This window comes from Marasmius oreades, chromosome 1 (assembly GCF_018924745.1).
Source record: "Marasmius oreades isolate 03SP1 chromosome 1, whole genome shotgun sequence".
In the NCBI taxonomy this organism is placed as follows: Eukaryota; Fungi; Basidiomycota; class Agaricomycetes; order Agaricales; family Marasmiaceae; genus Marasmius; species Marasmius oreades.
The window spans coordinates 5,376,445-5,402,040 of NC_057323.1; the positions used below are offsets into that span (position 1 = coordinate 5,376,445).

Consider the following 25,596-nt stretch of genomic DNA (forward strand, 5'->3'; position numbering starts at 1 on the left):
GATCTCGGAGTCCACACTGTTCATGTGCTAGGGCAATTCGGAACTCTGGATCCATATGCTGGAACTACTTGGACACACAAAGTCCATATGATTTGATAACGTCGAAATGCAGGATAAGGTCCGTAGGCAGGAAATACCATATGGTACGCCTATGTAGGTCCATTCTACATGCTGAAACAAGAATGAAGAACAGTCCAGATTGGTCCAAAACATATGATTCAAATACGGAAAAGCTCCGTAGACAAGATTCTGCACATGTAGCAGTCCCTAGCGATAAGACTCCGCATGGATTCGTAGCTATGGTGCATTATTTTTAGAGATAGAACAAGTAGAGATAGGATTACAAAGCTAGCGTAGAAGTAGTATAAAAGCAGCTCATGTATCCGTAGATAAAAAAGTACTACCCGTGCGTAGGAAAGTCCTGAGTGGTTTACCCGTGAGTAACTGCTCTTGACACCAATAGAGAGATTTGCCCTGTCTTTGTGCAGTGAAACGATAAGATTTGATTTGAACTATACGAGACCGTCGAGGTCAAAACTAGAGAACTATCCGTCCGTAGGCCGCTGAGGTCTTGATTACTGTTTCATGATCCGTCGAGGGTCTTAGCGTTCGTGTCCGCCGAGGACTTAGTTTTCGTGTCCGTCGAGGGCAATAGTCTCCAATTGTTCGAATTAGTCTTACCATAGACGAAATTCATAGTCCCACTTAGTCCACTGGACAATAAACAGAGCCCCTACAAACCCTAGAACCCCCGTAGCTGTGGTGCTTTTACACTTGCAGTTACACATTGATTTCATAAGAACTTCATACGATACTGAGACTGTGATCTTGTGCGTAACCTTTGCCAAGCAGTCCACCCTTGCAATCTTTCCTGGTGTGTAGAGTTATTGATAGACTTTACACGGAGGTTTACTAGTTTTTGGGTTGATTTGGTGTTGGTGCTACTCCCGTAGCTCTGATATTAGGTTGACTCTTGAGTGGTATTCTTCGCCCATTAGCGTCACCTCAGGTTTCTCCTCTACCGCCTCCTTGAGATGTTTCTGTTCCATGTCCAAGAGCCTCTCGCAATCACTGGGAGAAAGATCGAGTTCCTGAGCTTTCTTCTCAAATTCAGGACCATCTTGTTCAATACGTTTCAAAGCCTGACAGTAGTTCTCATATATCAAGTTCCCTGTAGCAATCGTTAAGCAAAGTTGTATTAGAGCAGTTGCATAGAGAACTCACCTGAAGCTGTATGCTTATCCTCGTCTTGGAAGTAGAAGTGTTCAATAATAGCCTGACGGCGATGAAAGGAGTTTGCCAAACATGTGGTGGAGGCAAGATTGTTAGAGAGTGAGAACATTCGCTCGCAGTCCTCAAAATCTGTCAGCCCAACCCCGGGAATATATTGCGGATGCCAACAGGTTTGACATTTGCGATTGTGGGCATGGCTGTGAAAGGCGGGAACAACACCACAAACGACATATGAAGCTACCTTTGTACCAAGCTTCTGACTGCGCAGCATGGTGGTGTAAAATGCGCACATTATATCATATCCTATTGCGAGCTCGCGACCAAAGTCATCCAGCAGCTGCTTGACGATGGCCAAAGGATATTTCATACTGCAAGTCACACTAATCAGTGGTGGACATAAAAGAGTAGTGTATTGAAACTCACAGTTCTCCACTCTTAATCATATCACAGATCAGTAGTAAGTGCCCGTGTCGACAGACGGCGACAAAGACACCTGTTTTCTCGAAGAAAGAAAACATTCTTTTCCTTCCCTCTGGAGCAGCAGCTTGCCATCTCCCAACACACGTGTCAAGACTCCTAAGTAATTCCTCTGATTCAGCATCTGCAGCATCCACTGCATCCCCTCGTTCCTCTACGTCTTCCAAGACATTCAACCATGCAATGTCATCGATGCCATCGTTGTCACCGATGACATCGTGACTTTCATTCAGGACCGGAAGCTGAGAATCATTGGGATTGAAAGATACTGCAGGGATCGTGGAAGAGGCATGACATCATGTGCTTGGTTTCTAAATGGAATCAAAGTCAATGATGGCAGGCGGGTGGAATAACAGCTCATAATAATGAAGAGCAACTCGCACTCCGGACAAGGAGTCAAAGTCACCTGATGCAGTAAAATACACCCCGGCTGTCGCACCCTTGGAGAGGTTGAACTGCCTCCAGATGTATTCAATGCCCGGTAATGCGACTTAGTTGACTATGCTACAAGGTTCTTTTTGCACTTTAAACGGTGCTACGGAGCGATATTTATCGTATTAAGAACTAGAGTGAGCCCGAATTGCTAGTTAAAGCTAGTGCCACTAATAGAATGTGCCGTAGGTGCAGCTAGACCAGTTAGAGAGAGCCATAGATCGTGTCAGAAAACTGTATGACCGTTCGAAACCTGTAGAACACTATGAGCAGAGGACTTAAGCGGTAATTCACCGAGTTCTACTCTCTACATTCTATTATGCACTGGCATATCAAGGGATTGTACTATTAGAAGACTTGTAGTCTTCACAGAACTGTTTGTAGCAGAACTTAATGGAGTCAAAAGACCTTCATACTAGGAGAACCTACTTCTACGGGGGATTTAGTTGACAAGAAATCGGACATAGGACCACACAGACTAGGAGAAATTTGATATGACTGTAGATCGAGTCCCGATCTGAGGAAAAGACAAAAAGACATGATACAGATCCCAGATCACAGATAGAGTACCTAGGAACCAGGCAGGAATGAACAACGGATCTCGGAGTCCGCGCTGTTCAGGTGCTACGGCGATTCGGAACTCTGGATCCATATGCTGGAACTACTTGGACACACAAAGTCCATATGATTTGATAACGTCGAAATGCAGGATAAGGTCTGTAGGCAGGAAATACCATATGGTATGCCTATGTAGGTCCATTCTACATGCTGAAACAAGAATGAAGAACAGTCCAGATTGGTCCAAAACATATGATTCGAATACGGAAAAGCTCCGTAGACAAGATTCTGCACATGTAGCGGCCCCTAGCGATAAGATTCCACATGGATTCGTAGCTACGGTGCATTATTTTTAGAGATGAAACAAGTAGAGATAGGATTACAAAGCTAGCGTAGAAGTAGTATAAAAGCAGCTCATGTATCCATAGATAAAAAAGTACTACCCGTGCGTAGGAAAGTCCTGAGTGGGTTGCCCGTGAGTAACTGCTCTTGACACCAATAGAGAGATTTGCCCTGTCTTTGTGCAGTGAAACGATAAGATTTGATTTGAACCATACGAGACCGTTGAGGTCAAAAACTAGAGAACTATCCGTCTGTAGGCCGCCGAGGTCTTGATTACTGTTTCGTGATCTGTCGAGGGTCTTAGCGTTCGTGTCCGCCGAGGACTTAGTTTTCGTGTCCGTCGAGGGCAATAGTCTCCAATCGTTCGAATTAGTCTTACTGTAGACGAAATTCCTAGCCCCACTTAGTCCACTGGACAATAAACAGAACCCCTACAAACCCTAGAATTCCCGTAGCTGTGGTGTTTTACACTTGCAGTTACACATTGATTTCATAAGAGCTTCATACGATATTGAGACTGTATCTTGTGTGTAACCTTTGCCAAGCAGTCCACCCTTGCAATCTTTCCTGGTGTGTAGAGTTATTGATAGACTTTACACGGAGGTTTACTAGTTTTTGAGTTGATTTGGTGTTGGTGCTACTCCCGTAGCTCTGATATTAGGTTGACTCTTGAGTGGTATACTTCGCCCATTACCAGCCACTGACTATCGCCCCATGGAGGATTATGGCAAGGTTATGGAGTGTGGGGGGAGGAGAACAAATAGAAACTGGATGCCTACGAACCTTCCTTTTTTCTTTCTGGGCATTGGTGACCTCGTCCTTCATTTCGTCGACTGTATGTGCCTCTATCCACCGTGGGTCTTTTAACTCTCTGGTATCGATCCTGGGGCCCTTTCCAGCTTTTGCCGCGGGGTCAACTTGCTTGAGCAAGTTGTTACCATCCATGGCGATTAGCATAGATGGCATAAGCGGTATCTCGTCCTCTACCCGGTATACACATGGAGGACAGATGGATTCGTAGTACGCTTTTCAACCTTCACGGAATAGTGCTTTGGCAGTCCTGTTGCAGACTTCTCGCATGATCATGAGGTATGCATCGTATGTTGTTTGAAGTTGGCGCTCAAGGTGGGGATCTCCAGGAAGCTTTGAAATCATGGTTAGTTAGATATAAAAAGCTGTCCAAACAACCAAGATCGTACCTTGTGTATATACTGAAGTGATTTTGCCAATCCTTCAACGCTGTACCTTGGGCATACACGACGTATCTGACGAAATGCATCCAACAAACCAAACGAGAAAGCTATGTTTGGACTTTCCGGACTTCCACCAAGCAGGCCATTCTGCGCAAGCGTTTCGTTAATGCTTGTTGATTGGCTTGTGTGGAACAGGGTCTGATTGTGATGACCTAGAGAGTATTTGAGATGGTAAGCTGAAATGAATCAACGGCGCTACGCACTGTGAAAATCCATGGTTGGCATTTGCCAGGTTGCCACTTCCTGTGCATTTGTTGGTGGCCCTTGGTTCTGAAACTCCAAATAGGCATTGACCAGCACAGGCAATTGCTTATACCACGAGTCTACCTGTTTCCAAACTAAATCTGTTCGAATTCGGCTGTCTCCACCACTAGTAACGAACAGAGTCCCGTTAGAAATGAGGTTGATAAGAAGAGTGATTCTTACCGTGCTTGAAACAAAGAGGACAGAAGGCCATCTTCACCTTCCACATAACTGTCTCCAGCATGACTATGGAACAGACCTTCTTCACCTGGTGGAGGAGGCAAAGGCAATGTGTTGTAATCTTCATCGTCTACATCCATCCAGTTGTCTTCATTAGCATCAGTCAGATTGTCGGGTATTAAAATATCGCGAGCGCACCAGTCGAGAGCTTGACAATGGCCAGGTTTCCTAAATATCTCATCAACTAAATACTTGAACAATAATATGCACACCTGCTTCGAGGCTCCGGTTGGCTTTAAGCTCTTGCAACAGTTCCTGAGGGGTCTTATTGATAGGTTGTAGTCGAGCTTTTGTCCTAGGGCCCCCGCTGTCCAGCCTGAGTTTCTTGGATAAGGAGTGTTGGCCCATACTCGGTGTTGAGCACACATCACAGGTCGATGCAAACCAACATACAAACATATGTCAACACGTGGATCTGAAGAAATGTGGTCATCATTGCCGCATTTCGTCGCTCACATGGTAGAATGCTGTGTAGGATACTAATATTACTTATGGTTTATCCGATCCCATTTGGTTTATCCACATCCAAATGAAATTCATGTCAAGCTTAGTTAGGGATCATCAAGGGAGTAGAGCGACTATTTTTTAGACCCAGTCTCCTCAATCTCTGTTTCAATCGTTTCCTCTCTGGCCACAAGTCTTTTCACTTCAACCTCACCATCGTCATCTGATACATTGCCCTTCGTGCGCTTTATGATCTTGAATGGCTTGCATTCTTCCTGTGTGAGCACCCACAGCATCACCGAGTCCTCATCATCTGACTGTTCATCTGTTGACTCGAAGTCGTTCCCTTCAGAATCTTCTTCATTTGAAACACTGTGTTTCCGCTCCTGAATCCATTTTTCAAAGTCCTTATTCTGGTTGTCCACCTCGATCAACCATGCAGTTTCAGCATCTAACTCCTTCCCTTCTGCTAGCCTGCGCTGTCCCGCCACTATCTGCTGTTCTACGTCCTTCACCTTCACCAGGTCAGATGTTAGTGTGCCTCCTAATGAAAGGACGATCCACAGAGGAAGAGACATTGTATTCTAGATGTTATAGTGTTAGTGCGTAATCAAATCAGTTTAAGTGTTACGGTACATGAACCTTTGGCAAAAGTTTCAAGTTGTGCTGGAGGCAGAAGGCAGCGGTGGGGGATGAAGAAAAGTGGTAGACCACTGAAATGAGCATAGAACAATTTTAAAGCCCGAAGAATCCTGGGATCCTGGGGAGCAGGAAGCGCAACTCACATTGAAAAAGTCTAGTAGGAAATCTCGAGGAGCACGGAGAGCAAGGAGAGCAAGAAACTGAAAAATCTTGAGGTGCATGGGATGGAGTGGATCAGAGAAAATCGAGAGCAAAAGGAGCAGCCGACTCAGAATCTTGAGGGAGTTCGAGGAGTGTAGGAGAGCATGAGGTGCACCATCAGCCTGAGAACCCCTAGAAAACGGATAAGGGGGAGAGCATGAGGAGCTTGGAGAGCATGAAGAACTCGAGGACACTAACAAAGAGCTTTGGGTGCATCGAAGGAAATATGACGGGAGGACTTGAGGAAAGGTAGGGAAACGAGAGATCTCCAGGTACAATAACGGGGAGCTGTGAAAAAGACCGACTTTTACGACAGATAAGACAACAACCAAATCATGTGAGTGCCGTCTTATCTGTCGTCAACTTGCGGAACCCTTAGGTGCCCTAAGGCTGGGGCCAACATGGTCGGCCTGAGTGCGACCTTTGAGTAGATCTGGTTCGTTGTCGCGTTCACTGAATGGGTCGAGGTGAAAATTGCGGAAAGCTGCAGTAATGGGTTCTGTGTCACCTGGCACAACTGTCAGATGAGTCCAGGAAGTCATTCAACAGCCAAGTTTCTAAACTGTCGTTTGGTCCCGATGTGGTCCTTATTTCGAAATAACAAGTGACTCCTAAGATATATCTACAGTAGTTGATATCAAATACTATTTTTCAGCTTTTTTGTCACGCTTTGACACGTGACGTTCCCAGTCACGATACTTATAAAAGATATGCTTCATAAGATGTAGATGTACAGACATGTATTGTCCTAGTAAAAGAAGCAGTCAACGAATCAACATAAACCTTCGTTACCTTTGCTTTCACGCGATCGAAGACTGTGGAATGGGAACGCAGATACCATCTCCCACCACGAGCTGTTTACAATCCAATGCGTCATTCTCATTCTCTTCCTCCAAGACCTCGAGACACTTCTGAACACCGCCTCCGGAACAAACACCACCTCGACACCAGCTCCTTTCACAGATATCCCAACAAGTGTCTCCATTTGCGATAATGTGGATATGAGTCTGATCAGGGTTAGCGCAGGTTGGAAGCTTATGGTGTGGACCTGCCGTCCAATTAGGTGCGATAACGGTTCGCCAAACGAGTAGGAGGACAACGGCAATGATGAGGAAGAATGGGAAGAGGGTACGGTATGGGCCAGCACGGAACGACCTGGTTGGCTGATTCTAGAAAAGGTGTCAACTTCAGGTCAGGAGAGGAGACGAAAGAACAAAAATGAGAGACGTACTGGATCCGATGAGAGTCTTTCATATCCATCTGACCTTCCACTTGCAGCGCCGTACTCTACATCGTCTTCCTCCCGTTGGCGTGGGCGACCAGAGCCATTTGAGACTGTTGAAAGAAATATATGTATCAGAATTCCAGATAGAGCTGAGCCAATAAGTCTTTCCACGTACCTTTTCTCATCTCGCCGAATTCTTCACCCTCTTGGCCTTCCCAGGTGCTTCCGTCATTTGTATCTTCAAAAATGTATATCTATGTAGAGCTGAGTAAACGCGAGCGAAAGCATGAAACGACTGCGCACCTGTCTGTCTGAATCGTACCCCACACGTTTGAACCCCTCTGGAAGACGATGAGAATCTTCGTCGTATTGTGTCCACCGACCCATATTATGTTCGGTAGTGTTTATGTTATAGCGACTTGTTGGAGAATGCTCGTCAAGTGGTGGAAGGAAATAGGTAAGAAACAGCTTTGTGGAGGTGATGACAAATTTGAGCTCGGCATTCCGCTTTGCATCGCTCTTGTTTTTTTTGATCGCCCCGCAGGTTGAGCTTGTTGAGGTCTTCAGCAGAAAACCTCATCAAGTACTGAGTACTGAGTTCTCAATCGCTCTGCTATTGACTGGAATCAGGGATGTATGAAGTACTCCCGGCTAAAACTGGATTACGCGTTCTGAGGAAGTCGAGGAAGTTAAGGTACGTGATAGCAGTGGTCACCGAAGGCACCCAACTGATTCAGATTGTGCTTGAAATATCCATCCAGACCTTCAATGTCCCAAGACTTTTGATCAATCATAAGACTGTCAAAATCGCTTCTTCACCCAGATTTACGCGTTCTCAAACTTACTCGAAGTGATGAAGCTTCAAGTAGTTGAGGAGTAAAGCTTATACGACACCGTTCCCGGCCCTTTTTAAACCGCTAGGTGAGTACCACTGTCTGATCGCATTTGTAAGACGCCAGCTTGACTCAATCGTCAACAATTACACTCTTTCATCTGCTACAGCTGAACATGTCCCTTAACTTCTAAATGTCGACCACCTTCGCGAACGCCTTCCTATATAGCATTTGCGCAAAAAGGTTTCTTGACCACCCACCGAGGAAGAAGAGTGTCAACGCCAAAGCCTCCTTTAATGCTTACCGAGTCCTCCCTCGCCCGGAGAAGAGCCTGGCCCCCGTTCCGCATTTTGCCTGACATGCCGAAGATTCCATGGATTTCTGCTCTTCGACAGAACGATATGAGCCTATGAACAAGGGTACGCTAGTACATTCATAGTCTCTCTGTGCCCTCCCTCAGGTTCTGTTCGGGTACAACGCGTTGAATTGAGTGCGAGGACAGATTACGGCCAAACTACGGTTATATTTTTTCTCTTCGGGTACGTAGTATGACGATCATGTCTCCAATAAATTTCTGACTTCCTCCATAAGGCCCAACTAGACCGCGCTTAGGTTCTATCGCACGTACTAGCAGGCTTACAAAGCTTGCTTGACCCCGGCCCTTCGACTCTGTAGTGGCTTCTGGATACTAGAATGGTGCCAGAAATGCCAGAAATTTTCTGGAATCAAGTGGACAGAACAATACAATACAATACACCTATCCGTCGTTCCCTGTCTTGTCGAGGAATCTTGAAGTCTTGATCATGAATGCGTCATTGAAATTTCCTTCTAGTTCGCCATTTTTACACATCATCCCGATTCTGGCTATGCTATTGAAACATGCCCCTTGATTGATTCTGATATTTTTATTTTTACACCATTTTCAATGCAGCGGTTCCCACTCGGATCCAGGAGAGCGCTCGCCTTCTTTGCCGGCCCATTACATGAGAAAAGCACATATATAAGAGGGCCAGTGTGGGCCTGAAGGGTTCCTTAACCATCCTTGGCCCCGCGCGTCTCCTTCCTCACTGACCATGGGTGGTGTCTGGTTATCTCGGACTACAAGTGTCCTCCGACTTGCGATCGCTCTAACATGGGCTTTGACGATTTATGCTCAAAGTTCAATCACTCTCCCCAGCACCTTCCCACATAATTATACCGGGATTCCGAGCGGTGGATATGGCCCAGATTGGCAAAACTGTATGTCTTTCCTTTCCTCGTTTCTCAGGTGTTTATTGCACGTTCTAATTCTCCGCCTATTGATGAGATTTTGAGGTCACCGATACTCTTCCCAATGTCACGAAACCGATTTCACGAAGCTTTGCGGGGAACATTGCGGTCGATCGAGCTGGGCATCCGAATGACACATTATGGTTTTGGGCTTTCGAAAAGGAAAATGGATCGCTTACTGCACGAGCTGGAGAGAAGGAAGATGAGCCTTGGCTGGTTTGGTTGAACGGAGGGTATGTATTCGATTCCAAGTTTGATCATAGTACGATAACCAACAATCTTCTCGCTCTTAGCCCAGGATCCTCTAGTCAGTTAGGGTTGTTAACTGAAGTGCGTGAGCTACTACATTTGAAGGGTTTTTTACGAGCCTTAACCCGAACAAATTTTCTAGAACGGACCCCTCCGCGTCCAGGGAGACTTTTCGGTGACTCAGAATAACTTTAGTTGGGACAAACTGGCGGACGCGTTTTGGGTTGACCAGCCTGGTTAGTTTCTCAAACTCACTGCCGTTGCCTTCCTGCTCCGCACTAACTCGAAACAGTTGGTGTAGGATATTCGACTTCAGATGCCACGGGATATGGTAATTTGTTCGGCGTCGCTGAAGTACATTGGTGTTCTGATCGCAATTGATGGGTTACAGTGTTTGATGAAGATCAACTGGGACAGGACTTCGTACGTTCCTCCTCTTTAATTCCTTCGATCTTCTCAGACTGAGTACCGATTTCTATATCCAACAGGTCGGATTTCTCGCTAACGTCGTCAAAGTGTTCCCAAGCCTTGCAACGCGTCCGTTTTATCTGACCGGGGAAAGTTATGCCGGTGTTTTCATTGTAAGCACAGTCCTCATCTATACTTTCAATAATATAATTCTTCGATGAAATTCTGATTTTACCCGTCGCCGCACAGCCATACATCGCAAAAGCGATTCTATCAACGCCCAACCCACCTGTCAAGCTCCGTAAAATTGCGATTGGGGATGGTGCGATGGGGTCTTTCCCTGGATACGAGGAAATCTCCACGGTATGTAGTCCTGATACCCCGTCGGATCCCAATAGAGGCTGAGTGAGTTATGATGTAAGGTCAATACACTGGAGACCTGGCCGCAGATCATCAACTTCGATCAGGAAGTCTTTCAGTATTTCCGCGAACAGTGAGTAGGTTTCTTGTCCTACGTCTAGAAGAAATAATTACACGCTCTCTAGGACACATCTTTGTGGATACGACCTGAACTTGACATACCCTCAGACCGGAGGACACTTCCCCTCCTTACTTAGTCCCTTCCATGTTACGCATAACCCGCAAGTGGTCTTTGGAGAAGGGAGAGTAAGAGGAAGGGGAAGGTTCGATCTGAACTTTCCCAGTCGGTCAGATTTCGTATCGGAGATCGTCAAGAGGATAAATCATGAAGATGGGCGATTGAAAGAAAAGAGACAGGGACAACAGAAACTTACCCTTGATCAGTGGAAAAGGGAACACCTTTCCACAGGAAAGCTGGATCCGGATTATGGTTGTTTCCTTTGGGAGGAAATGACGGACTTCGCGATGAACTTCACTTTTCCTTGGTGTACGTGCACTCTCAACCGTTTACTTTGCGCTTATTGAACGATTTATCTCGACTATAGCTCAAGGAGAATTCGATGTGGGTGGCTACAAGTATCCGCGGACGCTCGGCGTTATATTGATTGTTGATTAAACGTAGCCATACGACACTCCAGACGCTCTGAGTCCCGAGGTGCCCGCTGATCCTACCGTGTTTTTGAATGGTGTGGTTTCAATTCAGCTTTATACATTGTCTTTAGTCGCGCTCACATCAGGAATCAATGTAGACCCAAGCACTCGCGCAGCACTTCATGCCCCCAACAAAACATGGGTATCGAGTTTCAGGTTCCCCTTTGGCAACAGTACCGGCCTGAGTAAGTCTAGAAGAATTTGTTACCCCTTCCGAGAGTCTCATTCAGTCGATCTTATGCAGCCCCAGCTGGAAGTCCGTGGGGAGATCGTAGTGTCGAGTGCGTAACGCCTGTCCGCTGCTTAAAAACAAAGGACTTATGATTACTCTGAACAGACCTGCAGCGTTCATGTCCGAGCTCTGGACCAATGCTAGCAAACAAAATGTTGGGATTGTTATCTATGAGGGTAATTCCGACTCATTAGTGGAACATTTCAGTGCAGAGGGTGAGTTATCCTTTATATTGTCATCTGCTAGGCGGGACTGTTCTTACGTTCCACGCAGTCGTAATTCAGGTGAAGAGATTCTTCCCACTTATGGTGTAATTTCACTCAACGAGTGCGTGCCCATGGACAGAACACGACGTTCGGTGGTATCCAAGGCTTCACGAGGCGACCATCTACACCATTTCCAGGAGGAGAAGGTATCATCCATCAAGAACGGAACATCACCTATGTGCTCTTCAATAAAGCAGGTCATTTTGTCCCGCGGTCGGTTCCAGAGGCGGTAAGTTCTTTTCGGAACCTGACCCTGCATTCCTTCGAAATTATTTAACACATTTTCTCCGCAGGCATTCATCTTCCTCAAAGAATTCGTCCTCGGAAACAACTCCACTGGACTCGTGGAAGAAAAAGGCGGTAGCGTGACAGTCGTAGGAGGGGAGGACCCTACGCTCTCAGGTGCAGTCCTCCCAGCTGACACTGCGGCGATATTCTACGGTAGTTTGAGGACGGAGTCTTCGAGTTTTGCTCCCACGGCTACTATTGCTAAATGGCAGAGTTTCATCCAAACGGCGACTGCGACTGCCAAGTTGGACTCGGACAAGCAAACGAATGCGGCCCTGGTTAGCGATTCCATGATGGGTCTCTGGGAGTGTGTGCTCGCTACCGGATTTATGACGATTATGAGTGTTATATATATATAAAAGAGGAGCTAAATCATTCAAGAATCGAAATTGTTTGCAAATGTGTCTATTGCTTGTGGGCGCTTGTAGGAGTAAACTTCTGAAACCATGAAGATTACATAATGTGTCTTTTGGTCTCCACGTCCACAAAGTCCAAACGTCATCGACCAGACTTCAAGCTTCAAGCTTCAAGCCTCGTAGTTAGTGCAAGTGAACTCAAAGAAGGTTGTAATCCAGTACTAGTACACTGCTGACACGACCAGCATTCTTTTCCCTAAAAGGTCTCGACGGTAGGTACTCAATCGCGTTACGTGGCAGAATTCATCGATGGCTCTTTTCACAGATTGATAACCCTCATTATGCATTCGAAGACCTCCCGAGAAGTCTCCCTCCGGTCTTCAGAAATTCGCAATTTTTTCCGCACCACAGTCTCGAAAGAAGTTGTTACCCAGTTCCTTTGCGACATTGAAATAGAGGTCGATAGGATTCAAACGGACATATATGCCCTGGAGAACAGACGCGATAGATTGAAGGGGATGGCGAGGCTCTATCGTTCTCTGCTGTCTCCAATCTACACCATACCACAGGAGATCTTGACGAGGATATTTACGTTTTGTTGCCAAGAGAACGTGTTGTCACCATTGTCTGCCCCCGAGGTCATCCAAATCTCAATGGTTTGTGGTCGTTGGCGAGATATCGTTTTCTCTTCGCCAGCTTTATGGTCTTCTATCACCATCGATTTTGGTGAATGGCACGACCAGTCTGACATATTGGACCGACTAGTAAACCGTTTCCTACGAAATTCCCAAGAAGCCCCGTTGCATCTCTTACTGGATTTTCCTGGCGTAGAGTTAGGTGAACCGGGGGAGGAAGTGGTTGTGGATGCGCAGGCGGAACCCATAACAACGGAGGCTATAGACCCTCAAAGTCACACACTAGCAAAACTGGTCGGAGTTTGCGAGCGATGGCGGGAGGTGTCCTTCGCCATTGTCAATGAACCATTCTTCTCCTTTGACATCCTTCGCCCGGTTTGCGGCCGCCTCCATGCATTGGAATCCCTTACGTTGCGAGTCTATGATGCGATGGAGAGTGAGAGTGATTGGCAAAAGTCGTTCTTGGAACTTCTAGATCACTGTCCTTCTTTGCGGTCGCTTTGCATATCTGACCCATACCTGTTGGAACCCGGAAACATGGGTTTCGCTTGGCATAAAATCACAACTCTACATCTTCTCCATGGGTATAACGTCCAAGCCTTCCCCGTTATAGCCCTTTGTCGTGAAGTTGAGCGTCTAGAGTTATCTGCGGTTGGTGGCCTTTCCCATAATGATGAAGACTATATGGGCCACGTCGATTCTGAACGGATCACATCCCTAGCTATCAAACGAATGGAAGGGCCTGAACATCTAGATGATGTCCTTCGACATCTGACTCTTAAAAATCTGTCCTCTGTCAAGATCTGTGGAGAGACAGAGATGGATTGGATTACCTGGGATAATTGTCACTTCCATGACTTTCTTCTTCGGTCGGGTTGTGCAATTACTTCCCTACATCTGCAGGCTTTTCCTGTCAGCGATCTGCAGACAATTTCTCTATTGAAAATGACGCCCACGCTTGAATCTCTCTGTATTGTGGAGTCCTCTGGGCAATGTAATAACAGGATTGTTACCCGAAGGTTCCTTAAAGCCATCGCCATCAGCACATGGTTTACTTCACCTTCGTTTGTTCCGCCGTTGCCTCGCCTTACCAGGTTAAAGTTGGTTGCACAATCGAACGATATCGATCCTCGTTGTTTGCTTCGGTTGTTGTCGTCACGATGGCTTCCTAAACCAATAGATGCCGCAGAGGTTGGAATTGAATGTCTGAGAGTTGTCGAAATCGTGGTTCTTACGGGTTTGGATGATTTGAAGGAAAAGCCACTAGATTGTTTGCGTTGCTTCAGAAATGCAGGCATGCGGTTGTCCGTGACTTACGGGAAGGCCTCAGAATTTTATGAAGATGGTCGTTGAACACTATCGACCACGTACTTGGTCGCATTTTCGACGTCTCTCCCTTGTTGTAATGCCTTCGCATATCAGCCAGTGTTTGTTGGGAAATGGCTTTCAACTAGCTTCAGTTTAATAGGTATTCCTTGTCGGCGGTTATGTCCACGAGTTTCCTTCTTCAAGAAGTCGAGCATTCCAAGTGCTCCAAATTACCACGGATCTCAATAATCCCTCTCCAACATACAAACCGTCATTTTGCAGGTCAAAGGGTAGCTAGATGGACTGGTCGGTATGGAAGGTCACGCAGTCCTGTGCGAAGCGACAACGGATCCGATTAAACGAAAACCTTCACACCATTTCATTTTACACGTTACATACCGGATTTATGGTGATTATGAATGTTTTTCATTTACGAAAGAGTGGCTAAATCATCCTTTTCTACCACAAGCGTCCACAACCTCCACAACGTCATTTATCGGGCTTGACGTCTAGCTTTATTGCCAACGGAATGTATAACACTTCAACAACGTGCACATCGAAGTCCGTTTTGGCTTAGACAAAGCAACTGGGCTGCGGGCACTGGCAACCACTGCTTAAACACTCTCCAAATGTTTAGTAACGATTCGATGGGAAACAACAACAATTGCACATATCCATTTATATATGTAGTTTTCAAGGTTTCCTATACACAACTGGTCGCAACGAAACGTTCAACACAATCCCATTCCATCCGTTTCCAACGCTTCCAAATTCCTGTTCTGAATGCATCGGCGAACTTTCCTGAATAGACGCAGTCAGACTAACACCCTTCACGGTCGGATGACTCTACGTACTGGCAGCAATTTAGAACACCGCGGTGTTGCTCTGCCAGACGCCGATACTGCCCTCGGCATAGAGGACCAAGTTTCCGTCGCTCTGGCAAACGAGGCTGTAAGGATGTTTATCGCCATTGGTCTTGGTGGCCCACACCGGGAAGCCATCGGGATTGTAAGCGACGCAGTTTCCGTCAGTTTGCATCTTCACCCACGACACGTTCTCTCCATCGACGGACCAGGACTTCCTTTTATTCTCGAACCAAAGCTCGATGTTGCCGTCCTGGGTGACTCTGAGTTCGTTGTGTCTGTTGTCGGAGATGAGCGCGTAACCACGACCGATGACGCCGTTCTCGGGGAGGGTAGAACCGTAGGGATACTTGTAAGACATGGTAGTTGTTAGATGAGTGAACTAGGCAGTTAGCTTTGTGTTCTGGATAACTCGGGGGCTTGTAGCTAGTCTTTTATAGGATTTTTCAGACCCTGTTACGGCGTCGAAAGTTCAGTACAACATTCCGTGTCGATTCATGGAGCTCAAATGACATGTAAAAGAATGGCAGCTGAACTATGTGCTCTATTTTTTCACTTCCGGGTTTCGTAAATCCCTGAGTTCGTATTTTGGGACTGGTATTTGCAGGAGCATGGGGGACTCGGTCCTTGAGCATTACCTCACTCGAATTCGTCGGAGAGTCGGACGACGTGATTTCTCTACCTCCGCATAAATCTCTCAAATCACTACTATGGATTTTATTTATTTATTCGCCTTTGCGGGGCCACCGGTTGATTATTATTGAACGTTACGTTGAACTCGCGGGACGACCACTGACCTAATGGGAATTGGGTGTTTGAGGAAACACGGAAGATAGAATTCTGCTGATTTGTTTGAGCGCCGATCCGACTGCAGAGGTGTTTATCAGGTTGTTACTATCCGTTGGGCTTGGGTTTGGATGTGATTATAATAGAGAGTTGGAAAGACTGGGACTCTCTGTTATGACAGTCATATAGGCTCGTTGCCGTACTACACCATTGGAGCGATATACTTTGGAGTGGCGATAGAGTCAGAAATGGTTTTTGCGGCCTTTGACAAACAGTTACGACGTTGAACGTTGGATGTTCACCACATCCATGTGTCAATTGAAATATTTCGGCATGGGTTGACAAAGATTGACAGGAGTCTGGAAGAACAGCTCCGACGAGCTCGTGGCCAGCGGTGGTTTCGAAAGGTCAATGATTCAGAAGCGGCTTGGCAATGTGTATGTGGAATATTTTCAGAGACGGCGATATGTTGAAATGAGCCTACAAGCAGATGATGGACGCTGAGTTGGCTTTTAAGTTTAACGCTTCATTTCAACAGGTACCCCTTGTCGTAGCTATGTCCACATGTTTCCTATTAATTCAAGCAGTCAAACATTCTAAGTGAATTCCAAATGATCCAGGTCTCCACGGATTCTTCAAGCCTCAATGATTCCGCTCCAACACATCATTCTACAGGTCAAATGCTCGTCGGAAATTGCGGTTGCAGCTCGGCCCTTATCACTGATGATAAACCATATCTTAGTCTGATAAGCGCGTGGGACCCTTATCATTGGTGATAAACCACATTTGGGTTATCAGCCCGGATCAAGATTCCGACGGTCTAGATCTGGGTTAGTATAACTTGGCAGTCCTATGTGACAGGACGAAATTTGAAAGAACATCTGCAGCATTTAATTTTGAAACCATGTCTTTTCATTACATGTACATATCTTCGTCCATGAATGCGAGGATTGGATATTGAATATTGAATTCCCCTCTGTTTGTGACGTGACGCGCGAATGACCAAGCCAACCCTTTTACAACTCGCCCTTTTACCGTCATCTTTGACCATCCCTCCCTCGCTGCAAAATCACGATGGCGTCTAGAACAGATCTACTTGCGTGGCTTAACGATCTCCTTCAAATCAATTACACCAAAATTGAGCAATGTGGCACTGGAGGAGCATACTGTCAGGTTTTAGACTCAATTTATGGTACGTGCTTGAAATTGCATCGAAGTGCCGTTCTGATCTTTTCTTCCGCCAATCATCCTTATTTTTTAACGAAACCGACTCGGAAATTGTAAATGGAATCTCTCTGTCCCCTCGCTGGCCTTCAAATCGCGCTTGATCAATGACAGGCGATGTCCCAATGACTCGCGTCAAAATGAACGCAAAACACGAATACGAGTATATCGCCAACTTCAAAGTCCTCCAGAACATCTTCAAAGCCCACAAAATCGATAAGGTATCCTTCTATCGTCCGTCGTCTCACTTTGTTAGATGTCTATTGATCATGATGCCACTCTAGCCAGTACTGGTCGATAAACTCGTCAAATGCAAAATGCAAGACAATCTCGAATTTTTACAATGGATCAAACGATTTTGGGATCAAAACTATGGAGGTCAAGGATATGATCCTGTTGCGAGACGAAAAGGCGCACCAACTGACACGCCCGCTACTATCGCGCCGTTGAGTTCTGGGAATAGAGCTGGTGCGCTTTCAGTTTTCTTTTCGTTTGCTTCTTAAAGCTTGTTAATAACCCTCATTGAAGGTGGCCTAACCGCAGGAAACCGTTCTGGTGGAAAAACCCCCATTGGAGGTCATCGATCTGGATCAGCGCAACCGCATAACGAGGCCCTTGTACTACATTTGCAGAATCAAGTGAAGGAACTTAGCGGGCATCTGGAAGGATTAGAGAAGGAGAGAGATTTCTATTTCGAGAAGGTATGTTTCTCATTCGATTTACTGCTAGCTGTTCTGCTGACCCAGCGCGACGACAGCTTCGGGAAATTGAGATTCTTGTGCAACAACAATCGGAGGTACTGGAAGCAGAGCAGAAGGAGGATGCGACACTGAAGCTGATCCAGGCCATTCTGTATTCGACCGAGGTGTGTATTGGATGCGGTCTTTTCTTCTCTATTGTATTGATCTTCTCGCTTCTTCATAGGATGGATTTGAAGTGCCGGACCCTAACAGTGCAGCTGCTGATGAAGAGGAGACATTCTAGGGTAATTCCTTATCCTTGTGCTAGGACTCACGATCACCGTCTGTTTTTATATCCATACGCCTAATAATCCTGATAACCACGCCGATTTTGCTCTGCCACGCTTGAATCGAGCTGAGCTCAATCGTCCTCCACATTGAACCACCCTCATCTTCTCATTACTACCTAGTATTGTCACCCTCGGGAAAGCTAGTACATACTTGCGGAACTGGGTGGTGGTGACCGGTGTTTTCGCCCTTCGTTTTCATCACACTGGGAGGCGGACGGCTCGGGCTTCCTGGCCACGATTTGTTCGAAATCTTAAAATCGCTCGGTTGCCACAATTCGGAACTCATTTACTTGTGTCATAGCTTTATTTGCACTAGCTACGCACCAGGGTACCTTACAAGTAACACACTTTTAAGTAGATGGGATAGTCTGTTAGCTAGAAAATCGTAACTCTAGTCGTCCACCTGTCTGGGTGGGGAAACTTCCGGACGAAGTTGTACCTAGTAGGCGTAGACGTCGATTGATGGCTTGACATTGTTGGGGCGTGCGCTTTCACATTTCCTGAACTTCCTTTATGTATGTCCTGCGAGGCCGTTGAATCTCGGTGTGGACCGTGCGTCGGAGGTCTACAACGAACGGTATCATGGGCATGGGCAATCAGTTGAAGGTGGGATTCAATATTCAGCCTTCGCGGGAACTGCAGGAGCTGAAAACTTCCGTGAGTAATCAAATCGTCGGTAAAGGATGGCTTGGCCAGAGAGGGCTTCGACACTAGTGGTTTTCTCGATCGAAAACGAAAATGAAAACGAAAACGAAAGCAAAATCGAAAGGGATGTGCAAACAAACGAAAGTAAGAATAATCTTTCACAGTTTCGATTTTTTTCCTCTCGCTTTCGATTTTGTTCAGCGCTTTGTTTTCTCATTTTAACCTTTTAGGTACAATACTCTGCCGGCCGCCGTACTCGAGTACACGTGTCCTGACCTCTTCCCGGCGCTGCCATCTCTTCTCCGCTCCTACGACATGGATAATCTCACCGTCCAGAACGTCTCTCAGCTATCTCTTCCCCCCCATTCCTCCTTATTGACTTTGAGCACATTCATGAAATTGGCCCGCTTCTTGAAACGGGAAATACAGATGTACCACAGATATCAGTGCTCAAATAATGCCCTGAACAGCCTCCCCGTTCACGTCAAGGACTTCTTATCAACAAGCCTGGCCATACAACCTGAAGATACGGAGAAGCTGTGGTTATCCTTGAGGGAGTTGGTTTGGAATGACCAAGAAAGGCCGTTAGACAACACAGACAAGGCAAAATTCGAACGGTTTGGAAAGGAGGTCCGGAACTCACCTCAACACCATCTGGGTGCGTTCCGTTAGCTGACTTTCATCATTACATGGAGGCTAAAATCTACTGACAGGGCCCATTATGTACTATCCCCCTTGTTTTTCGTGTCTCAAATGTGGACGTATCCTTCATAAAATATCCCGCGTAGAAGTCGTTCTTTTCACAATCCAAGGCACCAAGACTGCATATTCAACATCCCTTCGCTGCCCGTCCTGCCCAATTCGATTCTACCCTCAGTACTACATTGACAAGAAAGAAGCCCGCCGGCACTATTACTCTACGGCGGTGCCAGATGTGATCCAGCTTGAACAGCATGCCTACATCGAAACGGCGTTGTGCGAGTTGATGACCATGTGGATGTTGTTTGCATGGGTTTCGTCGCAGAATTGTGCCAACATCTACAATCATGGCATGAACAGTTCTCATGCCTGGACAGACAGTCAGTTCACGCTCACTTCTGAGCAGGTATGGCGGGGCTTTGTACTCAATGCGATGTTCCGCCACTCTTCCGAATCCGGGGCCCACTGGTCAATGTCTGATGCTAAAGGCATTGACCACGACTTACGCTTAAAGGAACTGCAGTGTACTCGCAATGAACACATGGACCGCAATGGACAGTCTGAGCGTCTTCACGCTTGTAGCATTTGCGAAAAATTTATTCCTTCAGATATTCCGAACGCTTACAAGGGTCTTCGTGCGTGTATTGCAGTCTTTAGTTCTCTCTGACTTCACTAACTGTATACTATCGTAGGTCGGCTTCGTGCTGTCGTTACGGATGGTGTTACTATTGGAAGGCCATGCTGTAAGGTTCATAACTGCACCCACCCTCTCATCAATAATCGTTCGCACTACTGTCAGTTTCATAATAATGTCCTTCGGGACAACTGTGTTGTTACTAGCTGTACCAACAAGGTACGAGTTGGTTGCCGAACCTGTTCTATTCCAGAACATGTTGCATTGGAAGACTACCGAAACTTGAAAGGGAAGGGATTTTTCCTTCTCCAGAAGCGACTCCAACAAACGGGGTCTCGGTTCACAGGGGACTCTCTATCAGCATCTCCTATAGACGATGACGATGAAGCGGAAGTTGAACTTGGTTTGGACCGAGTAAAGAAAGCAGAGGAAGGAAATGTTAATATGAAGGCTAGATTTGGAAGACGGCGTACTCACAATGAGCAACTTGTTGTCTGTACATGTGGAGTCATTGCAGCCCGAGCGACGATGTTTGGTGCTGAAGCGATTTCTGGCGTAAAGGTAACAGTATCCCCTTATACTCTCCACTGGCTTCTAGTAACATTTGAATGGCTAGGATTTTATGAAATCAACATATCCTGATCCAAAGGAGCTTCCCGATGTTATATTCTATGATAACAACTGCAGTCTTCAAAGTCATCTTCTTGCGGGGAATGACAACTACTTCGAAAATGTCATTCTCCCTGTTGACGTATTCCACTTTAAATCAAAACACTCGGAATCTGATGCATTTTGCCAACAGCATTGTAATCCGGCGCAGTGGGCAGAGTTGGTGGGAGAGGATGGAAAATGGGTATTCAATTCTTCTATCGCAGAGCAAACAAATGTCTGGATTGGAGGGTATCAGGCTATTGTCCGCGATATGCTGGCCCACAACTATGATTTTTTTCTCGATGAAATGATCAAGAGACGTAATCAGATTCTTGTTGCAAAGCTGCGGCGTACTGCTAATTATCCTTATCATGTACCCCCTGGTCATCTACTTTAAGCCCGTAGTTCATAAAAATATGTAGTCTCTTGGCAATTATACATGATGGTAGTATGTGTCACGGTTGCGTTAGCATAGTTACCCATCGGAGTCTGAAATGATTATGACATTTTTTTCCTCGTCCTCTGTCTTTACGCATATCTCGTCGAAATCCTGCATTTTGACGATTGCCTTCCCTTTACCCTTGATATCCTTATCCTTCTTCTGACTCTTCAGTCCTGGAACACTACCACCATTTGTATCTTCGACCTTATTACAAAATTCCTTCCAGGTGCTGCGTGGTCTAGAAAAAAATTCACTCTTGAGGGATTCAGATGCAGCCCGCCAGTACTTCATCTGACGGGCTAAAGTGGAAGGCACGGCAGTTGATGTCGGAAATGCTCGTTTATGTTTCTCAAGCTCCAGATCCCGGTCAGACATGTTCTCTATCATCTGAATACCTGTCATCATCGGTTGGAAAAACTTCAGAGGCCACGGTGCATGTCCTGATTGCGGGGCAACCTTATCTTCAGGAGTGAGAGGCTGCAAGTTTGAAGTGTGTATTGGCCTGATTATCTGTATATTTGCTGATGTTGTCACTGCAGGCTGAACATTGGAATATTCAAGTTCTCCGTGCAATGGGAAGTCGAGTAATAGGTTGGGATTCACCATACTGGGTGAAACTTGAGAGAAAGGTGGAGATTCTGGGTGATTATTAGGTTCTAGTCGAGTGCGAGTGTGATGTCCTGAGCCATTAAGGTCATGACTAGCCTTTCTTTTGAGTACGTTCAGTTTCCCCTTGCTGCTCGAGTCGGAGCTTCTGATTTGTGACTGAAGGCTCATGGCTTCCTCCATCTCCTTCGGAACTTCAAGTTTGTAGGACTGTCCGTAGCTTTGCGGCGAACGGTATAAAACCATTTCACCGTGGATAAGTCTTCGTGGAATTGATATGTTCACTTGGCGCCACCGGCCAGTCTCTGAGTAGTAGATCTCTGGGTTCAGTCCAATCGGAGTGCGAACATATTCTGCACAGTCGGCAAGCTTGAAGACAGGAAATGTGGGCGACATTTCGGAGAATTCATGTATAGTGCCATCCCCGTCCCAGAAGGTGATGTCGACAGTCCTACTCTCCTCGACCTCATAGATTCTTCTACTCGTAACAGCGATGGCGGTTTGGTTATAGTCTTGCATAGCCTTTTCCCGGCGCTCGTAATGGATCTGCTTCAGTGGAAGACCAACAACCGGTTTTGGAGCAGTTGACTGACTCGATGGCATACGAGTGGAAAGGATAGTGGCTTCTGTAACGGGAGCCTTATGGCTTGGACACTTGCAGTAATTGCTGGTCTCTGAGCAATATACGGCACAGCACGACTTACAGAGAAGAAAACTACATTGCTGTGCAGCCTTCGGAGGATCCTTCTTCCCCTCGCACCCCTTTCCGGGACAGATGGATCGTAGCTTCCCATTGATCCATCGCTCCGTTTTTACTCCTACTGACCATGAAGCTTTGCTAACGCGTAGATCAAGTGCACCAGCATTCTCATCGGATAAGGCCACTGATGCAGAGGAAACAGGCAGACCACTCAGGGACAAACAGTGATTAGGCGAGGGAATAGCATTATCCTGGAAGAGCCGTTCCTCCTGTTCCTCAACGGAATCAAGGTACTGCGAGAACTGAAGTGCATCTTCCTCCGTCAATGGATCTTTGGGAAGTTCGACACGCCGATTGATGGTTGGCGTGGCGGGGTGGTCCAAAACAAAAAGTTCTTCAACTGTGGTTTCGCCGCCTGAGTAGTAGGAACCAGTCTTATCAGCCTGTTTGTGAGGACTGTGTGGGTATTTGGAGGGAGTAGGAGGATATGTAGTAAAATCTTCTTCGAGTACGTCATTTCCATTTATGATATCAGCCAGCGAGGCATCCGGACGCGGGCGACGAGTCTTATAAGAAGAAGGGAGTTTTATTCTTGGTAGATCCTCACGCCATGTAATCCAATGAGTATGGGATGGATGATCTGTTGGGTCACACTATGATACAGTATTTATTAGCTCCAATAATTCACCAACTACTATCATGTTTGGGTAAGACTCGACGTACCGCCTCATAGTAGTATCCATCATGCCTCGGTTCCCTCGTACCTCTGCACACACGTACAGATACCGGATTTGGGCATCGCCCGTCATCTCCAGGACAAGATGTGTGCAGGGGTTGTGCAAATGGATATTGTCGCCATCTGTACGCGTTCTTCCCAGATGATCGACTCGGTGGAATATAGGCCTTCTTAGCAGGGCTTCGTGGAGGCGGCATTATAGTATGAGGGATTTCGAGACCATTCTACTATGGAATATGTATAATCGTATTTAAATGGCCGTAACGTCGTAGATGCATTGACCTGTGGTTGAGACTTGGTTGAGTCCATCAAGCCACACTAGTACTTAGGACCATTTTCAAGTTGTTCTGACAAAGGGCTGCTGATCGGACATACAAGCAACTGCACACAACATGACTCGTCATAGGAAAACGAAACTGGAGCATCAAAATCGAAAGTGCTAAGAAAAAGACCTTAAGTTTCGATTCGAAGACGTTAGTTTCGATTTCTATTTCGCTTGCGCTTTCAATTTCGGTTTTGTTTCACAGAATCGCTGGTATCGAAGCTCTGTGGCCAGAAGATATACTTTGACATACCCTGATCACTTGCCACACTGGGTCGACAATGTCGATAATAGTTGTCTAATACCTCGTCCTCTGCTTCCTTGACAAGCACCACTATAAATCGAGGTCTGGGTCAATATTCCTTCCCTTGGTTTGTTCAGCCTGATACGTGAACGAATTTTGAGAGCGTGTTAGACACCCCGTGTGGAATTTCAGATTGGGCTAGCCCCGCCCTTCGACATCCTCATTATGAGCACAAAGGCGAAAATGGCGCGACTGCAGCTTGAAGCTGATGACATCGACATGCAACTACGCAGAGGTAAAGCTCGAGAGAGACGTTATCGAAGTTCGAGTTCTTCAGTCGGCGTTGCCATGATGGTTCAAGTTGAAGAAGGCATCCGAAGCTGTGCATTACCCAATCAGGTTACTTTTTACCCTTTCCCAACATACACTATACAGCAACACGATCACGATCCACCTTTTTTTTCTTCATCGATTATCACAAAGTTGATAGTCGAAGGATCAAGAAACGTCCGCACATAGAGAATTAGAATTCTAAACCGAAGATCTGAAATGGCAGACGAAACTCAAGGCGCGTCGAACAGTAAGTGAGTTGATCTCTTTTCTCTCCTGAACTGATCGTTGACGAGGGAGTTTCAAGACGAACGCCTTTTAGCCGCTGCGCGTGAAGATAACGAAGATTTAATCCTTGAAGTCTTTAAAGAAGGACGCTTTGACATCAACTTCCAGGACGGGCGAGTGGCTTTTTCTAATTGTAGGGCAACCTAGGAATTGACGGTCGGCGCTGTAGGTTGGGGAATACAGGTACAAGTTTGCCAACGCTACTGCATTCATTGTTTTGACGAAGGCTGCACTTCTGCTTGCCTAGCTTTACATAACGCGTATGTTTATTTTTCCCTCTCAGTCATCTCATTTACTAACCAAGTGTTTTTTTGTCAGCGTTACCAACGGCTCTATAACCGTCTTAGAACATATTTTATCTCACGATGACTGTGATGTGGATCCTATAAGCAGGATAGAGAAGAACACACCACTTCATCTTGCAGTCAAATTACAAGATCCGGAGTTGAGAGCACACACCGTAGACAGCTTATTAGATGCAGGGGCTGACACTACGTGAGTGCAGAACCACGCATTCCATCTTCACTTCACGACTTCGCCTAGGATAAGAAACAAGTATGGAGAAAGTGCACTTGATCTCGTTCCACCTGAGGATGACGCTACAAGAATGTTGATCAAGAAGGCTAATGCGCAGAGCTATGTGAGCGCTGGGGATATTGCTAATGGTAAGTACTTGCGAGCCCGATTATTATTACCGCTCTGAACATTCCTCATCGTTCTAGACGATGATGACGGAGAACCGGGTTCTGGTTCTGGCTCTGATGATGACTGAAATGAAACAAGAAAGGAAAGCCGATGCACGGATAGCTCGTATATGAGGTTTGATGGATAACCTACTACTGTTTATCAGCCTGACGCGGAATTGATTGGAGTTTTTGGTATTATTGTTCATGGAACTTAAGCTGGTCTGGGGAAAGCTTGATCGATGTTTTCGACATTGATGAGCAGTGATTAATCGATTCCCATCATATGGCGCTGATACCACATTGCCTTGAATGATAGGAAAATCTGCACAAAACCAAAACACGAGGTCTTTGCTTTTCACATGCATGCCACACTATCTTCAAGTGTCAGGCGACAACGTTCCTCCCGAAGTGAAGCTCGAATGATATGATATTGAAGGACTGAATTGTAACACAGGGTCGCCTATGCACACCATTTTACCCCTTGGCACCTTGCGAGTGTATTGGA

The 25,596-nt window shown here is 46.2% G+C and overlaps 11 protein-coding genes across 11 annotated transcripts; 6 read left to right on the top strand and 5 right to left on the bottom strand.

Moving 5' to 3' along the window:
- Positions 1-941: 941 nt before the first annotated feature.
- E1B28_001905 (uncharacterized protein) lies at positions 942-1,676 on the bottom strand (the record flags this gene model as incomplete). The annotated part of the gene is made up of 3 exons (XM_043147881.1): positions 942-1,171; positions 1,225-1,601; positions 1,657-1,676. The coding sequence occupies 3 exons, from the start codon at positions 1,674-1,676 to the stop codon at positions 942-944; spliced, it is 627 nt and encodes a 208-aa protein (XP_043016595.1).
- Positions 1,677-4,071: 2,395 nt separating this feature from the next.
- E1B28_001906 (uncharacterized protein) lies at positions 4,072-5,126 on the bottom strand (the record flags this gene model as incomplete). The annotated part of the gene is made up of 6 exons (XM_043147882.1): positions 4,072-4,185; positions 4,242-4,447; positions 4,499-4,665; positions 4,722-4,866; positions 4,917-4,946; positions 4,991-5,126. 6 exons carry the CDS (start codon positions 5,124-5,126, stop codon positions 4,072-4,074), a joined length of 798 nt encoding a protein of 265 aa, XP_043016596.1.
- A 230-nt stretch (positions 5,127-5,356) lies between these two features.
- Positions 5,357-6,281, bottom strand: E1B28_001907 (uncharacterized protein; the record flags this gene model as incomplete). The annotated part of the gene is made up of 3 exons (XM_043147883.1): positions 5,357-5,806; positions 6,008-6,187; positions 6,264-6,281. The coding sequence occupies 3 exons, from the start codon at positions 6,279-6,281 to the stop codon at positions 5,357-5,359; spliced, it is 648 nt and encodes a 215-aa protein (XP_043016597.1).
- Positions 6,282-6,760: 479 nt separating this feature from the next.
- On the bottom strand, positions 6,761-7,791 carry E1B28_001908 (uncharacterized protein). Its single transcript, XM_043147884.1, has 4 exons — positions 7,594-7,791; positions 7,466-7,544; positions 7,297-7,400; positions 6,761-7,234 (listed from the first exon to the last, which is right to left on the bottom strand). The coding sequence occupies exons 1-4, from the start codon at positions 7,675-7,677 to the stop codon at positions 6,866-6,868; spliced, it is 636 nt and encodes a 211-aa protein (XP_043016598.1). The 5' UTR covers positions 7,678-7,791; the 3' UTR covers positions 6,761-6,865.
- Positions 7,792-12,275, top strand: E1B28_001909 (uncharacterized protein). The gene is made up of 20 exons (XM_043147885.1): positions 7,792-8,211; positions 8,293-8,662; positions 8,715-9,362; positions 9,430-9,625; positions 9,686-9,722; positions 9,784-9,877; positions 9,934-9,972; positions 10,033-10,064; positions 10,130-10,222; positions 10,299-10,412; positions 10,472-10,542; positions 10,595-10,956; positions 11,015-11,031; positions 11,092-11,155; positions 11,219-11,305; positions 11,365-11,401; positions 11,458-11,567; positions 11,626-11,636; positions 11,698-11,847; positions 11,912-12,275. The coding sequence occupies exons 3-20, from the start codon at positions 9,197-9,199 to the stop codon at positions 12,263-12,265; spliced, it is 2,034 nt and encodes a 677-aa protein (XP_043016599.1). The 5' UTR covers positions 7,792-8,211; positions 8,293-8,662; positions 8,715-9,196; the 3' UTR covers positions 12,266-12,275.
- A 328-nt stretch (positions 12,276-12,603) lies between these two features.
- Positions 12,604-14,250, top strand: E1B28_001910 (uncharacterized protein; the record flags this gene model as incomplete). Its single annotated transcript, XM_043147886.1, has 1 exon — positions 12,604-14,250. The coding sequence occupies one exon, from the start codon at positions 12,604-12,606 to the stop codon at positions 14,248-14,250; it is 1,647 nt and encodes a 548-aa protein (XP_043016600.1).
- Positions 14,251-14,988: 738 nt separating this feature from the next.
- E1B28_001911 (uncharacterized protein) lies at positions 14,989-15,441 on the top strand (the record flags this gene model as incomplete). The annotated part of the gene is made up of 1 exon (XM_043147887.1): positions 14,989-15,441. The coding sequence occupies one exon, from the start codon at positions 14,989-14,991 to the stop codon at positions 15,439-15,441; it is 453 nt and encodes a 150-aa protein (XP_043016601.1).
- Positions 15,442-16,881: 1,440 nt separating this feature from the next.
- Positions 16,882-18,482, top strand: E1B28_001912 (uncharacterized protein). The gene is made up of 6 exons (XM_043147888.1): positions 16,882-17,046; positions 17,193-17,299; positions 17,363-17,546; positions 17,607-17,779; positions 17,836-17,943; positions 18,003-18,482. The coding sequence occupies exons 1-6, from the start codon at positions 16,929-16,931 to the stop codon at positions 18,060-18,062; spliced, it is 750 nt and encodes a 249-aa protein (XP_043016602.1). The 5' UTR covers positions 16,882-16,928; the 3' UTR covers positions 18,063-18,482.
- A 376-nt stretch (positions 18,483-18,858) lies between these two features.
- E1B28_001913 (uncharacterized protein) lies at positions 18,859-21,171 on the top strand. Its single transcript, XM_043147889.1, has 5 exons — positions 18,859-18,897; positions 18,984-19,411; positions 19,467-20,087; positions 20,145-20,647; positions 20,703-21,171. Exons 2-5 carry the CDS (start codon positions 19,069-19,071, stop codon positions 21,132-21,134), a joined length of 1,899 nt encoding a protein of 632 aa, XP_043016603.1. The 5' UTR covers positions 18,859-18,897; positions 18,984-19,068; the 3' UTR covers positions 21,135-21,171.
- A 41-nt stretch (positions 21,172-21,212) lies between these two features.
- Positions 21,213-23,418, bottom strand: E1B28_001914 (uncharacterized protein; the record flags this gene model as incomplete). Its single annotated transcript, XM_043147890.1, has 2 exons — positions 21,213-23,138; positions 23,209-23,418. 2 exons carry the CDS (start codon positions 23,416-23,418, stop codon positions 21,213-21,215), a joined length of 2,136 nt encoding a protein of 711 aa, XP_043016604.1.
- A 768-nt stretch (positions 23,419-24,186) lies between these two features.
- E1B28_001915 (uncharacterized protein) lies at positions 24,187-25,383 on the top strand. Its single transcript, XM_043147891.1, has 7 exons — positions 24,187-24,367; positions 24,425-24,518; positions 24,575-24,588; positions 24,653-24,665; positions 24,724-24,900; positions 24,949-25,070; positions 25,128-25,383. The coding sequence occupies exons 1-7, from the start codon at positions 24,337-24,339 to the stop codon at positions 25,175-25,177; spliced, it is 501 nt and encodes a 166-aa protein (XP_043016605.1). The 5' UTR covers positions 24,187-24,336; the 3' UTR covers positions 25,178-25,383.
- Positions 25,384-25,596: the final 213 nt, after the last annotated feature.

Bases quoted from the DNA above. Each gene is read 5' to 3' on its own strand.
- E1B28_001908 (XM_043147884.1), bottom strand. From the start codon at position 7,677: ATGGGTCGGTGGACACAATACGACGAAGATTCTCATCGTCTTCCAGAG. The intron at 7,545-7,593 runs GTGCGCAGTCGT...AGCTCTACATAG, and splicing joins GGTACGATTCAGACAGACAG to ATATACATTTTTGAAGATAC. The intron at 7,235-7,296 runs GTACGTCTCTCA...CACCTTTTCTAG, and splicing joins AAAGACTCTCATCGGATCCA to AATCAGCCAACCAGGTCGTT.
- E1B28_001909 (XM_043147885.1), top strand. From the start codon at position 9,197: ATGGGTGGTGTCTGGTTATCTCGGACTACAAGTGTCCTCCGACTTGCG. The intron at 10,413-10,471 runs GTATGTAGTCCT...TTATGATGTAAG, and splicing joins GATACGAGGAAATCTCCACG to GTCAATACACTGGAGACCTG. The intron at 11,306-11,364 runs GTAAGTCTAGAA...GATCTTATGCAG, and splicing joins TGGCAACAGTACCGGCCTGA to CCCCAGCTGGAAGTCCGTGG.
- E1B28_001912 (XM_043147888.1), top strand. From the start codon at position 16,929: ATGGCGTCTAGAACAGATCTACTTGCGTGGCTTAACGATCTCCTTCAA. The intron at 17,300-17,362 runs GTATCCTTCTAT...ATGCCACTCTAG, and splicing joins AAGCCCACAAAATCGATAAG to CCAGTACTGGTCGATAAACT. The intron at 17,547-17,606 runs GTGCGCTTTCAG...CCCTCATTGAAG, and splicing joins GAGTTCTGGGAATAGAGCTG to GTGGCCTAACCGCAGGAAAC.
- E1B28_001913 (XM_043147889.1), top strand. From the start codon at position 19,069: ATGGATAATCTCACCGTCCAGAACGTCTCTCAGCTATCTCTTCCCCCC. The intron at 19,412-19,466 runs GTGCGTTCCGTT...ATCTACTGACAG, and splicing joins CTCACCTCAACACCATCTGG to GGCCCATTATGTACTATCCC. The intron at 20,648-20,702 runs GTAACAGTATCC...TTGAATGGCTAG, and splicing joins AAGCGATTTCTGGCGTAAAG to GATTTTATGAAATCAACATA.
- E1B28_001915 (XM_043147891.1), top strand. From the start codon at position 24,337: ATGGCAGACGAAACTCAAGGCGCGTCGAACA. The intron at 24,368-24,424 runs GTAAGTGAGTTG...GGGAGTTTCAAG, and splicing joins AACTCAAGGCGCGTCGAACA to ACGAACGCCTTTTAGCCGCT. The intron at 24,901-24,948 runs GTGAGTGCAGAA...GACTTCGCCTAG, and splicing joins GATGCAGGGGCTGACACTAC to GATAAGAAACAAGTATGGAG.